This window comes from Lissotriton vulgaris, chromosome 7 (assembly GCF_964263255.1).
Source record: "Lissotriton vulgaris chromosome 7, aLisVul1.2, whole genome shotgun sequence".
Taxonomy (NCBI): domain Eukaryota; kingdom Metazoa; phylum Chordata; class Amphibia; order Caudata; family Salamandridae; genus Lissotriton; species Lissotriton vulgaris.
Window position 1 is genome coordinate 433,833,382 of NC_141695.1, and position 10,837 is coordinate 433,844,218.

The 10,837-nt window shown below is 47.1% G+C and overlaps 1 protein-coding gene across 1 annotated transcript in view; it reads right to left on the minus strand.

Moving 5' to 3' along the window:
• ATG12 (autophagy related 12) overlaps window positions 1-9,422 on the minus strand; it is a 107,718-nt gene extending 98,296 nt beyond the window's left edge. Inside the window, exon 1 of the mRNA XM_086928702.1 lies at window positions 9,140-9,422. Coding sequence (XP_086784828.1) covers window positions 9,140-9,278 — 139 coding nt within the window. The 5' untranslated portion in view covers window positions 9,279-9,422. The remainder of the gene's footprint in view (window positions 1-9,139) is intronic.
• Between the last annotated feature and the right edge of the window lie 1,415 nt (window positions 9,423-10,837).

Consider the following 10,837-nt stretch of genomic DNA (forward strand, 5'->3'; position numbering starts at 1 on the left):
TGTGAACTTACTATACTCTAAAAGGAAATTATTCTGAAAATAAATCCTTAAACAGCCTTCTCTGCTAAAGGATCAAAAGAAAACAAACTTACTTTATGGGTATAGATGGCTTTTTGTTTCTAATTAAAAAAGCATCTAATCTGAAGTGCATCCTCTCCAAAAATGAAGAGTCAGACCTAGGCAACAGCAATGGAAACAGTCTTAAAACGATACCAATAGGATATCAGTGAAAGAATTAGATGGGGATTCTTTTTCCAAAGCCCTTTTAACCCAATGGAACCTAGCGAATAGAGGATCAAGCCACAACACCTGGATCCACTAGCTCTTTTGACATAACTAAGAGCTAGAAGTATAATCGTTTTCAAGACTAGCAACTTCACATATTTATTGTAGGATTAAAATGGGTTAAAACCAACAGCATCACAACGAAATTCAGTATCCAGGGAGGAGAACAAAGAGAGTGAGATAAGCTTACCTTAATTGATAGAGGAAAAACACACCAGGCATTTCATAACATCCTACACTGTAGAGTCAGAATACTCAAAGTGTGCGCCAATTAGACATATGCAATATTGAAGAATAAGCATTTTAGAATTACTACTCTATAAATAAAATCTGTTTCTCTTCAACCCTGCAACATCCTAGTTAAAGATGTGTTTCTTCTCCACAATATTTCCAAGCATTTACTAAATATCAAGCTGTGGCCATGTCAGTGCCTGGCCCACAACGTAGAACAATGTATATCAATTAAATAAGACAAACTAGATGCCTGACAATGGACTCTGGACTCAAGACCCACTACAGAAATCTAAATCTGAAGTCATTACATCTTAGCACCTTATGAAATACCACTAAGCGGGATTGGTACAATGCATCTTGTTTTTACAAATCCATTCTAAAATAGAAAACCAGAAAATGTACATTTATTTTTCTTAACTAGAGTTTAGAAAATTAGGATGGGATCCAAGACTTTACATTTTATATAATTCATGATAGTCTCCTTCCTGCTCTTCAACTCAGTAGGCACTGACATTTTTCAGCCCTTCCAGATAAAATACACCGTACTTGTGATTTCATTGCTAGGCTCTTCGTGGCATCAGTGTTACTTATTTGTGATATGCCTATTTATGTTTCAATTCGTAAGCTCTCTCTCTAATAGAATGCTATATGACCTGTCTACCAATTATCATACTTCTACACAACTAGCGCAGACAGTTTTCAGATGCTCAGTTCTTCTTCGCCGATATTTCATTATTTGTGTAGGTCGACCTTGTCGTTCTGATAATCAACCTGTCTACATGCATCAACCTGTAATTTGTCGGCGTCTGTCCTATATGTCCAAGGTTCGATATGTATGTATCATTTCAAATAATTCCTATGTTTACATACCCACCCCTTTCCTTCTAATCTCACCTCTCCATGTTCCTTATTCCTGCAAAGTGCTGAGTCATTCTAAGTAGTTTGCAATATACGTCTAGTCAATCTTCTACGTTCGTGCATGTTACCAATTAATTGTCCAAGTCTACGTAACCTGTACATTTATTTCATGAATGTCAGTATAATCTGCTCGGTCATTTATTTTTAGGGTGGCAGATTGTTGTGTTGTAGTATTCTTGTTAGGAATGTGGGTAGGTTCTTAGAATAAGAACGTGTATGTGGGGTTCCAGGGTGGGACAGTTGATGGGAGACAGAGGACTTGTTGAGATCGTGATTTGGAAAAGGATTTAATAAGTTTGGGAACATCAGGTATAATTGAGAAGTTTGAGTCATTGGTATGGATGGATGCAGTTATAACGAAAAATGATGATGTAACAGAAAGGAAGACCCTTGATTTGAGTAGTATGCCCTTACCGATTAATAGAGTACTTAGGGGTGAGTGGGGTGAGTATCAATTTGCTGTTGTAGAGGAAGAGTTTGTGAAGTCAATTGATATTGAAGGGTGGTTTCTGTATTATGGAAAAGATGAGTTGAAGAAGGAAATAAAAGAGAAGATTTTAGAAGGTTGGAGTGGAAGGAAACCGGATGCAGAAGAAGTTAGATGTTTTTGGGAAGTGGAAAGTGAGTTGAGTGTTGAGTCAAGTTTTATTTACAGAGGTGGAAAAGTCATACCACCTAGTACTTTGAGGAAAAGAGTAGTTGATTTATGTCATGAGGTGGATTTTGAGGTGGAAGGAGTAGTATGGGACTACAAGGAGTGTGCTGATTCGGGTATAAGTTTAACACCTTTGTCATTTGTAGATTGTCCTGAGACGGTTTGGAATTTGTTTGACATTGATTTTGTAGAGGAGTTCTTTGAAAATAATGGAATTACACTTTGGAAAGTTGAGGTGGAGAAGTTGTTGTGGGATTATCGTCTCACACCTTCTTTCACTAGGTTGAGACCGTTGGTGATGAAGAGAGGTAGGAAGCTAGTAACGAGAGACTACATTGGATGGATGGAGAGTACAAAACGTGTAGAGTGGTCTCCGGGAGGAGTTGAGGGTAATATCATAAAAGCACAGCAAGTGTACAAAGAGAACTTTGACAAGAAGTATGTGGTATGGGTGGAAGAACTTGATGTAGGAGGTTGGGCAAAAAAATTAAGGAGTGGGATGAAGTGGCAAAAGGAGGGAGTGTGTTTTCTAAGCCATGTAGGGTTGTGGTGTGTCTAAAGAATTCAGTTAGATTTGGTGATGGTTGGATATGGCTTATGAGTCTCATGGCAAAGTGTAAAAATGTTAAAAATGGAAGAGGAGGATGTTGGGGGAGCTTCAGTTATGTTCTTGGGTTGGTTGTGGTAAGATGTAGTGGAAGATGATGTAAGAACTGGAGGGGATAATTGTATAAAAATGAAGAGTTGTGTGAACTAACTTGTACAACTACTAGGGAACTGGGAAGATTAGGAAGAGTCAACCTTTTAGAGATTATATGTTAGTCTGATCAATTTACTATTTTTTTCCCTCTCCTTGTTGTTGTATATAGTTTCCTTTTGTTATTTATTATTGTAAGGGGGAAGATGTGTTGTGTTGTAGTATTCTTGTTAGGAATGTGGGTAGGTTCTTAGAATAAGAACGTGTATGTGGGGTTCCGGGGTGGGACAGTTGATGGGAGACAGAGGACTTGTTGAGATCGTTCCTGCTACGTTAAGCAGGGTTGCCAATAAAGTACTTGAAGAAGGAACCCTGACTGAGACCCGTCTTTACACAGATATATCGTGTTAATTGTAGCGCTCTAGTGCTCCGAGGGTCTCAGGGTGAGCCCCGGAAGCACTACCCTCAAATGTATCACTTTCTGGCCAGGCGTGGCCAGAAAGCTTTAAATAAAGGGACGGAGGTGGCACGGCACTTCCTGTCCAGAACAGCATAGCACGAGTGTCTGTGTCCAGTGATTTGCCCCCCCCCCGCAAGCGGCGCAGCGCGGCAGGCCCAGCTAGGCCTTTGAACCCCCACACTGGCGACGAAGGTGGGATCCGCCTAGATCAAGCAGCGCCAGCCAACAGCGCGACCTGCCCGACCAACGGTGGCTCGTACGCTCCAGCCGCAGCACCAGAGTGGGGCAAGGAAAACGACGAAGAACAGCGCCAGCCACCCAAGGCAAGAATACACCTACCGGTAAGCAGCAGATGCAAGGAGCTGCGTGTGGCACCGGCGAAGGCAGCGGCAGGACGGCCCAGGCGAAGAAGCGCGCTGAGAAGAGCGACCCGGCAGCAGGCCCGGCAGTGCGCGCATGCGCAGAAGGAGAGGCGCCAACACAAGCGAGAGAGGCCCTGAGAGCGCGTGAGACAAGAGAGGCACCTCGGGCCAGGCGAACACGAGGCCCTGAACGCGTGCAGGCACCCCGCCGGAGAGAAGAGGAGATAGCTCACGGCACACGAGAGGAAGTGGAAAAAGAAAAAAAGAAAAATAACAAGCACAAGCACGTGCAAGCCAACAAGTAGAAGTAGAAGGCAAGCACAAGCGCGTGTAAACGAAACAAGCATAGGCAAACACAACTGTGCCAAACATACCTGCCTCAACAAGCACAAGCAAACCCAACTTGCGAAACAAGGAAAAACACACAGTGAAAGAGCGCCAATCCCCCGCACAACATCAGAATGTCCACAAACACAGGAGGAGCAACAGGTGGAACACAGCAAGTGGCCGACCCAGCGCTGCGAGCAGGACCCCAAGCACAGGCAACAGCCCCCGGGACGCAACCACCAGCACCATCAGTCCACTCCCAGATCCAAGCATTACCACCCTTCAGTGAACTAATAGACCCAGGCACTGCAGCGCCCAGATGGGCCGTGTGGCTAGGACAGCTCAACAACTACTTCACCGCTACCAGGGAGAAGGATAACGAAGTAAAAAGATCCCTGTTACTACATTTTGGGGGCACAGAGCTATACAAGTTATTCAAACACCTACCAGACACGGGGGACGACGACGACTATGACGCAGCAGTCAACGCGCTAAACGCACATTTTGACCCCCAACTAAACCCGCATTATGAGCGTTTCAAATTCCGCCAGTCCAAACAGAGAGAAGGAGAAACCATGGACGCTTTTCATGCGCGGTTGAGAGACCTCATAAGCACGTGCACCGATGATGACGAAAAGAAAGAAGTAACTGCGCAGCTCATCCAAGGTTGTCGCAACAAGCACCCGAGGACGCTGATTCTAAGGCAACCGCGCATTACACTTGAAGAAATACTAATCCTCGCCAGGTCCCACGAGCTGTCGGACGCACGTGCGACCGCAATGGAAGCAGCCCTGAACCCACGGGCGGAAGCAGGAACCGTGGTGAAGACAGAAAGAGTGGACGCGGTCCGCGGCGCCAGTCGGGGAAGCAGAGGAAGATGGCCGACCAGGACGCCGCGCCGAACACCATGCGGATACTGTGGCAGAGAAGAACACAACCAAGATGGATGCCCGGCACGTGGCAAAACATGCTCGAAATGCGGAATACCCAACCATTTCGCTAGCGTATGTAGAGGTGGCTTCCGGGGAAGAGGAGCGTCAGGAAGAAAATCGATCACCGGAACCGTGAGGCAATTGTCACTGGACGACGCGGCGTCATCCCGATCAAGCAAGTCGCCGAGGCAAGCGCAGTTTGACGAATCATCCACAGAAGACGAGGATGAATGTTACTACGTATCCTTCGTGAGTGAACTGAAGAGACGGCGAAGGCCCCAGCCTAAATGCCAAATACACATTGATGGGTCACCAGTGACCGGCGTCATCGACACGGGAGCTACTGTGAACGTCATGGGGATCCAGCACTATAAAGCACTGAAGCCGAGACCCAAGCTAGTCCCATCAAAGGCACGAATACTAACCTATGGCAGTCAAGACCCCCTCCCGCTGCGAGGGAAAATGGTAGTACAAGTTAAAGCGGAAGATAATGAAGTAATGACGACCTTCCATGTCATAGACAAAGAAGCCGACTTACTTGTGGGAAGCAACACGGCAGAAGACCTCCGCATCATCGCGTTTGCGAACGCCGTCAAGGCACTCCAAACAGAAGACATCCTGCAAATGTTCCCCACGCTTTTTGAAGGCCTTGGAACCATCAAGCGACCGCCGATCAAACTACATATCGACCCCGCCATACAGCCAGTGGCGCTAAGACACCGAAGGATACCGTTTCACCTGCGCACCGCAGTGGAGAAAGAACTGAACCAACTAGAGGCACAAGGAGTGATCGAGAAGGTGTCGGGGCCGACACCATGGGTGTCCCCGATGGTGATAGCCGAGAAGCCACGCCAACCAGGCAAGATCCGCATCTGCATAGATATGAGGATCCCGAACAAGGCCATACGACGGGAGCGACACCTCACCCCAACTGTAGACGACATCCTGACGGACTTGAATGGGGCCCAATGGTTCTCTAAGCTGGACCTCAACGCCGGATATCACCAGTTGAGACTAGCGGAGGAGAGCCGCTACATTACAACCTTTTCAACACATTTAGGGCTGAGACGGTACAAGCGACTTAACTTCGGAATATCATCCGCAGCCGAGATTTTTCAAAATACAATCAAAGAGATACTATCAGGACTTGAAGGGGTGTTGAACGTAAGCGACGACATCCTGATCCACGCCAAAACGAGTGAGGAACATCACCGAAGACTGAAAGCCACCCTGCAGAGACTCGCACAGTATGGTGTCACCTTGCACAAAGACAAATGCCAATTTTTCAGAAAATCGATAGAGTTCTTTGGATACGTGTTCGACTCAGACGGAGTGAAGGTGGACCCACGCAAGTCTCACGCCATCAAGAACGCCCCAGCACCCACAACCGCATCCGAAGTGAGGAGTTTCTTAGGGATGGCACAATACTGTGCAAGGTTTATACCCAATCTCGCCACAATCGCAGAGCCCCTAAGAAATCTGACGAAGAAAGACAGTTCGTGGAAGTGGACAGACACCGAAGACAAAGCATTTCACCAAATCAAGGAGGCACTACTTGACAGCACCACAATGGCATACTTCAACACGGCAAGACCCACCGAGATATTGGTGGATGCCAGCCCCGTAGGACTGGGAGCCCTACTCTCACAAGAATCCGAACCTGGGGTGTGGGCCCCGCAGGCGTTTGCAAGCAAAGCGCTGACAGCAACAGAATCGAGATATTCGCAAATTGAAAGAGAAGCGTTGGCTGTAAAGTGGGCGTGCGCCCATTTTTACCTCTACATTTCTGGTCACCCATTTAGAATGGTGACGGACCACCAGCCGCTAATTCCTCTATTCCGAGGCACAGCACCACACCCACCACCGAGGATTGAACGCTGGGCTATCCAAGTTCAACAATACCAAATGGACCTGGTATATAGACCTGGGGCGAAAAACCCGGCTGACTTTCTATCACGCCACCCTTTCACAGAAGAAACCCATAACGCCGAACAGGAACATCAAACCTAAGAATTCATCAACATGCTATCTACAGGAGCATGCCCCAGGGCTCTGACTGCAGACACCATCATTGCTCACTATGACCATGACACGGTTATCCAACGAGCAATAGAAGCTATACAATCAGGATCTTGGACCAACTTCCTGAAAGACGTCAGCGGGTGGAACGAGGCGGACAGAACACGCCTGCACCAGTTCTGGAAAATACACAACGATCTCAGCTGTGCTGACAACGGACTGCTACTGAGAGGAGCTCGCGTAGTCATCCCCAAGACCTTACAAGAGAGGGCGACCACCCTGACACACGAAGGACACCAAGGCACCCGCAGGATGAAGGCAAGGATGCGAGAGAAAATATGGTTCCCCAACCTGGACGAGTGCGTTGACGCCACCGTACGAGAGTGCAGAGCATGCCAAATAACCAGCAGCCCTGAAGTACCTGCCCCAGTAATCACAGAAGACCATGCCCCGTCGCCGTGGGCATGGCTAAGTCTAGACTTTGGAAGTTTCCCAGATGGGAAGATCACGGTAGTACTGATTGACAGTTACACCAAGTACCCCATAGTGGAAACGGCAGCATCCACCAGCTTCGCGAACATTCACCCAGTTCTCAGCAAAGCATTCGCGATGTTCGGTATCCCGCTGGTCATCAAGACGGACAATGGACCCCCATTCCAGGGGAGCGAGTTTAAAGAGTTTCTACAGAACCTGGGAATCAAACATCACCGAATCACTCCCCAATGGCCTCAAGCCAACGGTGAGGTAGAAAGGTTTATGCAGACAGTCAACAAAGTTCTGCGAATATCGTCTGCAGAAGAGAGTGACCCAGAGGAAGCACTGCAAGCCTTTCTAAGGGAATACAGAAGCACACCGCACAGTACCACCTCACAATCACCATGGGCGTTGATGTTGGCTGGACCACGGAGAGACCTGCTATCTATGGCCGACAACTGGGCTCCAGCACCATACTCGCCAGCAGGCACCCAGGAACGGATAAGAAGGACCAATGAGAAAGCAAGTCTCAAAAGAAGAGCCCAGACAAGAACTTTGAACCCAGGAGAGACAGTCCTAATCCGTACCAGGAGACAAGGAGGAAAGTTCAAAACACCGTTCGAACCAGAACCCTGGGTCATCAAGGAGACCAAGGGGACGGCAATCACGGTCAGCCGAGACGGGGAAGAGGTGACTCGTAATGTATCATGGTTCAAACAAATCCCACCACCGAAAGAACAAGACTCAAACCATGAACCATCTGCAGCGAGGGAAGAAGTAAGGAACACAGACACAACCCGCACATGTCAGCTCCCAGACGCCGCAGAAGAGTCACCCCTACCATCACCAAGGCCGGCTCGAGACCAGACACCTCTGAGAGGCAAGTGGCAATACAATCTTAGGCCCAATCCAAGGCCTAACCACAGACTGGCAGACTTTGCATGTTGAACTGTTTAATTTCAGTTATTTTCAAAATCCAAGTTGGGAAGGGATGTAGCGCTCTAGTGCTCCGAGGGTCTCAGGGTGAGCCCCGGAAGCACTACCCACAAATGTATCACTTTCTGGCCAGGCGTGGCCAGAAAGCTTTAAATAAAGGGACGGAGGTGGCACGGCACTTCCTGTCCAGACCAGCATAGCACGAGTGTCTGTGTCCAGTGATTTGCCCCCCCCCCCCCCCCAAGCGGCGCAGCGCGGCAGGCCCAGCTAGGCCCTTGAACCCCCACATTAATCATCGCGCCAAACATTCTAACTATGTACAATCTGCCTATTTATTATTTTAAGTCTGGGCATTGTGCCCAGTCATTAGCCGATTCTAATGTATATTTAGTAATTATTGTACCTGAGGTTAATAACTACTGGTCGTATCAGACTTCTGGTTCTATAAAACAATTCTCCTTGTTGCCATATCGTATTGAGCACCAATCGTAGCTTCATGTCCTATATCTCAGTAGTTCATATTAGCCTATCGACAGTTCTTCATTAATAAATATTAGTCGGAAGGCTTAATAGTGATGACAAGTATTTCCAAATATCGTTCTATTCCTATAATACTCGCGGTCCGTGTCTCACTCATATTGTGTCATTCTTCTATTTCCACGCTTCTTAGTACATTTCGATATTCTGCATTACGCACTAACCACTTTAATAACATAAGCATCCACTCGAATTGGCTACAAATGCTGCCAATCTAGAAACTAAGCCCCGCCTTCCCTTTAGTGAACTAGGAAGTAGAGCTCTTTTCACTGCTGTGTCTGCGCGATCACCGAACAGCCTTACTTTTCTTCTTAGCCTCACTGATGGGTTCCTCGGTGTTGGGCGAGAGAGCAGCGCTTGGCGGAGGCTCCGTTGTCGCCTCGGGAGCGTCAGCTGGTACCTCTCCAGGTGAAAGTTCCAGGTTCTTCGCTGCTTCCGCCATCTTGACATCTGGCAAAGAGTAGGAGGGAACTATCGTCCCTGAGGCAGCCGCCAGTATCCAAGATGGCGAAAAACGTGTTTCCGTTTCTAGCGTCAAAAATGATGACTACAGTTACGCCCGCCCATATTTAAAAATCGTCTTTTCAGCCTTGCGTACTACTAGCCGAGGTGTCATAAGAACAGCCTTAGCCGATAGTAAACCGGAATAGATTTTTTTCAATAAGAAAAGAATCCGCTAGCGATCCAAAAATAGTATTGGAGCAATGTCCATGGGATGAAAGTGAACATTCTTGTTTCCATGGAGGGGCCGGGTCAAGAGCGCTCACTTTTTTGGGAAATTCTCAAGTTGTGACATTTTTTATATGAGGACTAATTCTAGATCAGGACCAGAGGCTCCGATTACACTCCTCTCTCTATACTGCATTAAAAACATGGCAGTCAATTACAGTACAATAAACTGAACAAGCATTTACAATACAATGGTCTCGGCATTGTTAAAGTTAGAGCTATTGGCATTTCTCATGACATTATTTTTATTTATGTTTTTAAAACATAAATAAATGGCATTGTCATTTACAATGCCAATAGCTTAATCTCTCGCAAATGCGAGACCTACTGCATTTGCACCCACACACAGAGCCACACTCAAAGCCACCCACACACACATACAGAGCCACCCACACACACACACAGAGCCACCCACACAGAGCCACCTACACACACACACAGAGCCACCCTCACACAGACCCACCTACACACACATAGAGCCACCTACACACACACACAGAGTCACTTCCTTGAGGGAAATAAAAATTGGTGTATTAGTTCTGGAAGGTCGTGTAGTGTAAGGGCCCCGCTCCAACCAAACTGGCTTCTGTACAACCAGCCGTGAAACGCTAGGGGCCATTCCCCTCTCTTGTTTGATGCCCTACGCCCCTTGGAACACCCCCTGGGAGCAGGCTAGACTTTCCTAGTAATATAAATAATCTACTAATCATACATGTTTAAATTACAAAGTCAATAAGAACAATAAAATCACTAATATGTTTAGACGAATGATTCCAGCCTACTCAAATAAGCAGGAAAAGTTTTAGCCGTATAAGCATGAGCGAGTTCAAGAGTACAGTACGATTCCCAGTACTGGGCCTGGGTGCGCAAGGCCTCCAAAGGGAGAACTGTACATTTTGGGCAGTGCGGTTCCGTAGCTAAAATACACACTGAAGGGAAGTGCGGAGAGATGATGCGCACAGCAGAGCACTCTGCATATCTAAAGCAAACAACACCACACGTGAATATACTGCAGGCAGGCGTGAACAGAGAATGGTGAGTGAGAGAAGGGGGAGTGAGTGAGAGACAAGAGGGGGGCAAGGAGGACGAGCGAGTGAGAAGTACGATGGAGGAAGGAATGTGAGAGACGATGAAAGAAAGGAAGAAAAAAGGGTTAAAAAAGGGTGAGAACGTGAAAGACAAGAGCGAAGGATAAGAGAATAGGAAAGTATATAAAAGGGTGGGAAGAAATTACGTAAGTGAAGAAAGGGAGGGAGATGGACGTGTGGCAGA